This window comes from Lagopus muta, chromosome Z (genome assembly GCF_023343835.1).
Source record: "Lagopus muta isolate bLagMut1 chromosome Z, bLagMut1 primary, whole genome shotgun sequence".
Taxonomy (NCBI): domain Eukaryota; kingdom Metazoa; phylum Chordata; class Aves; order Galliformes; family Phasianidae; genus Lagopus; species Lagopus muta.
Window position 1 is genome coordinate 43007762 of NC_064472.1, and position 3766 is coordinate 43011527.

The 3766-nt window shown below is 49.4% G+C and overlaps 1 protein-coding gene across 1 annotated transcript; it reads right to left on the reverse strand.

Moving 5' to 3' along the window:
• Positions 1-1254: 1254 nt before the first annotated feature.
• Positions 1255-3548, reverse strand: GADD45G (growth arrest and DNA damage inducible gamma). The gene is made up of 4 exons (XM_048932229.1): positions 3322-3548; positions 3129-3230; positions 2834-3047; positions 1255-2634 (listed from the first exon to the last, which is right to left on the reverse strand). The coding sequence occupies exons 1-4, from the start codon at positions 3372-3374 to the stop codon at positions 2524-2526; spliced, it is 480 nt and encodes a 159-aa protein (XP_048788186.1). The 5' UTR covers positions 3375-3548; the 3' UTR covers positions 1255-2523.
• Positions 3549-3766: the final 218 nt, after the last annotated feature.

The following is a 3766-nucleotide window of genomic DNA, read 5'->3' on the forward strand; positions in this document are numbered from 1 at the left end:
GCCAGCCCTTATTAAAGCCCTGTGGCAAGGCTGCCAGACCTGCAGGCCCTCAGTGTCTTTGTCCCAGCCACTCTCATCTTTTGGGCAAGAGGTGCAAGCAAAGTGCTCCCAGGCACCTGATGTTTCTGTTCCCTGCACAGGAGGGGCACCTAGTGACTCATCCCAAACCTGCTGCAACTGTTTCTCTGCTCCCTGCACCATTATACAACAGAGCAGAGAAAGATGAAGCCCACTTCTACCAGATACCACGTGCTGAATATTTGTAGCAGCGTATAACTTCCAGCTGCAGGTGCCTTTGGTTGTATAATACCATATTAATAACACTTCCAGGCTAACCTGAACTTAATAGTATTTGTGCTAAGCTCTGCACTGAGCCAGTAGAGATTTTAGGAAATGTTATGGGAGAAGTTGTATATGTCTCAGGAGACACAGTTCATAACTGCAAAGCACAATGGTAGGAGCAATGTCACCCCCTCATACTCTAAAGCACAAGGGGCAGCATCTCACAAGTGTTGCTTCGTCAGTTTCATTGCTTGTTGCACAGCGTGTTTCTTCCATAAAAACCGGAGGCTAAACTTCCTACTCAGTACAACTGCGTACCTACCTGACAGAGCAAAACGGGCACACTCTTCTCTGCTACACTTTGTTACATGTGCTGGAGAACTTTCTTTAATCTTAACTGCTAGGGCTCTTATTTAAACTGCTTGAGACTTTCATGGACTGCCTATCCTTTAAGTAGGAGTTGATTTCAGGATAGTTTGCTTTCATCTGCTCTTTGCTCTGGAACTGGCTAGGTCCCAAACAAAGCACAAAAATGTCAAGGCCAGAGTCCCTCACAGATTTTGGTGCAGCCTAACTTCTGGTTTTGATGTTGTCATGCAGTCCCTCATGACACAGTGACAAATGCCAAGCAGCACTAAATACCTCACATAAAATGAATCATATTCTACAAATGCTAGACTTGAACTTGTCAGAAATGGTGAAAATAAAAGCAAGCAACTTCCCAGAAACCTCACTGTTCACAGACACCACTCAGAAATGACCACTTTTCAGCAAGTGGTACTGTAATCACTGCCAGCCAGGCCAGGGGAAATATAGTTCCAATAACTGAACATGTTTAGAACCCAAAGAGGAAGTGAACAGTTCAGCTTTTGCTTCCTCTGGAGACAGGGCCAGTATGCAGTGTATGTATACCAGTACATACCATTACGCAGAACACTGAAGCTCAACTATAGACTGTACACAGAAATGGGATGATGTCTTTTCACGTAGCACAAAACGAGTCCACCATATTAATTTTTCATGACAGCATTTCTGAAAAAGGCCACACCCATCCTTAAATTGTTTTGGACCCTATTTGGTATTATCATGCAAATTATCCTCACAAAATTATGTTCTGGAGTGACAGCTTCCATTGTCAGAACATATGGAAATCAGAAAGCAGTTTGTGGCAGATATGATGTTTATTCACTATGAGCTAGTTTTTGGTCTGACTATGTCATTTCAATCAAAGTAAGCACTGAATGTATTTGACATCTAAGGAGGTCTTCAGGCCACCATCACATTTAAGCTGCTTCTGTCAAGTAGGAACTCTGTAACTTCAAATGAGTAACTCATACTTAACAAGTAATGATGCTATTTACTGGAGACCTGTGATCCCAGAATCCATGCGTCTAGCATAGACTGTGATCCCTTAGCAGACCATAAAGACAACTTATTACAATAATGAGCTCATTAAGCATGTAGCTCTTTAGTCTTCCAAGTTGTTGCAACAAGCAGCTGTTCCAGAGAGTGAAAAATTATCAACTCAGAAAGCACATCTGTGATCAAGCTAGACCCAGGGAGAAAGTATGTGAGCAACACCCCTATTATTGTTGAGTATACCTTTGACTACAGTATCTGAGCAAAGCATCAGTGGTACTGCAGTGACATGCTTCCCCACCCAGTAAGCTAGACACTCCTAGAACTTAAATGTCAAAAAATTTATTATGAAAGCTTCCATAGCAGCAAATATTTCAATAAAAACTATTGCATTATTAAACCAGAAGCATGGCTTAAAGGCCTGTTGAAGTCTGTCTGCTTTAAGAATTGCTGAATCTGCCCTGGTAATCAGTCTCTAAAAGTCCACAAATTACTGAAGTTTGCTTCTCTTCATATTTTGCAGACAGTGCCAACAGTTTCTAGTCACAATACTCTATTTAACCCTGTGAACTTTTGGGCCACTTCCCCTAACTTTCTCTGCCTTCTGAAACTGCTCCACTTGACCAGGAAACTTGCAATACTTGTTTCAGTTCCATAGTATGTTATCTTCCACACAGCTGCAGTCTACTGAAGCTCACTGGTGAGGTGAGCTATTCTTTTCTCCTCTGTAAGAGCCCACAGCATGCCAGTCTGAGTGACTGTAATCCAGTCCCTTGACCAGGCTAATCCAAGGAATCAGCAGCTCGTTGCACACTTTAGTGAACCAACACCACGTTGAGAATGCAACAAAGGTTTCAGCCTCCCCATTATGTCAGGTCATGGTCACTCAGGTAAGGCAATAGTTGGCACCCACTCATTGATCTTCCGGCTTTCTTCACAGAAGGAGTTCAGCTTCTCTAGAGCTGGGTCTTTCCAGGCATCTTCATTTGAGTTCTGCCAGAAAAGCATTGCACACCATGAGTGCATGAAGTCACAGTATTATTTCACAGAAGCATTAGCTTAGAAAGCAAAGCATTTTCAGGCATAGAGAGCAGGGAGCTGAGCTGTCACCATAGTGGGTAGAAGAAAAACCCTTGTTACAGAAGCACTGCCCACTCATGGCGCTCCATCCCTCCCAGTCCCAGCCACGCACCATGATGAGGATGCAGTGCAGGTCTCTGGGCTCGCCAGACTCCTCGCTGGATCCCACGGCAGCAGCCAGCTTGGGTAGGTCACTCACACGCACGATGTCGATGTCGTTCTCGCAGCAGAAGGCCTGGATGAGGGTGAAGTGGATCTGCAGGGCGATGTCCCCCTCGTCCTCCTCATCGGCCGCCAACACGCAGAACGCCACGTTATCTGGGTCTCTGCGGGTGGCGAGAGCCATTAGGCCCCGGCAGGTCTGACTTGCCCCTCGCCCCACTCCCGCTGCCTTCTCCCCTACTCACACGTTCATAAGCTTGGCCGACTCGTAGACGCCGGCGGTGAGGCAGCCGCGGCGCTGCGCCGATACCAGCAGCTCGTGGAGGGCCTCGCCGGCGCCCTGCATCCTGCAAGCAGGAGAGAGCGATCCGATCAGCACGGCGCCAGCGCCTGGACAACGGCCACCCCACCTCCCAGCCACCCGCCGCCGGCACCTACCAGTCTTCGCCCGCAGGCGCCAGCTCCTGTCCTTGCGTTTCTTCCAGAGTCATAGCAGCGTACCGTAAAGCAACGCTATCACCAACCGTTCCCAGCTCTTCCCAACACCTCAATCCCCCCACTCTACCACAGCCCTGCCGACGCCTGCTCTATTTAAGGCCGTGGAGCTACGGCCCTGGCAGCTGGCGGCGGCCGGTGCACTTCCATTGGCCGGCGGGAAGCGGGGGGAGGGCCCTTTGTCATGCTAATCGACGCGCGCCGGGCGCCGCGGGGCGGGAGGCGGGGGGGGGGTGGGCGGCTCGTGCCGGCAGGCCACGTGGTGGTGGAGGGAGGGGGCGACGGCGGGCGGAGGAGCGGGGAAACGGGCACGGGGTGGGAGTGTGCCGAGAGGGGGCCCGCCAGGGCTGCATGGCGTGGAGCTGCTGCCTTGGGGATGGCGGGGTAT

Coding starts and splice junctions, on each gene's coding strand:
- GADD45G (XM_048932229.1), bottom strand. CDS start 3,374: ATGACTCTGGAAGAAACGCAAGGACAGGAGCTGGCGCCTGCGGGCGAA. Junction 3,231..3,321: donor GCGCCTGCGGGCGAAGACTG/GTAGGTGCCGGC, acceptor TCCTGCTTGCAG/GATGCAGGGCGCCGGCGAGG. Junction 2,635..2,833: donor TGCACTGCATCCTCATCATG/GTGCGTGGCTGG, acceptor CTTTTCTGGCAG/AACTCAAATGAAGATGCCTG.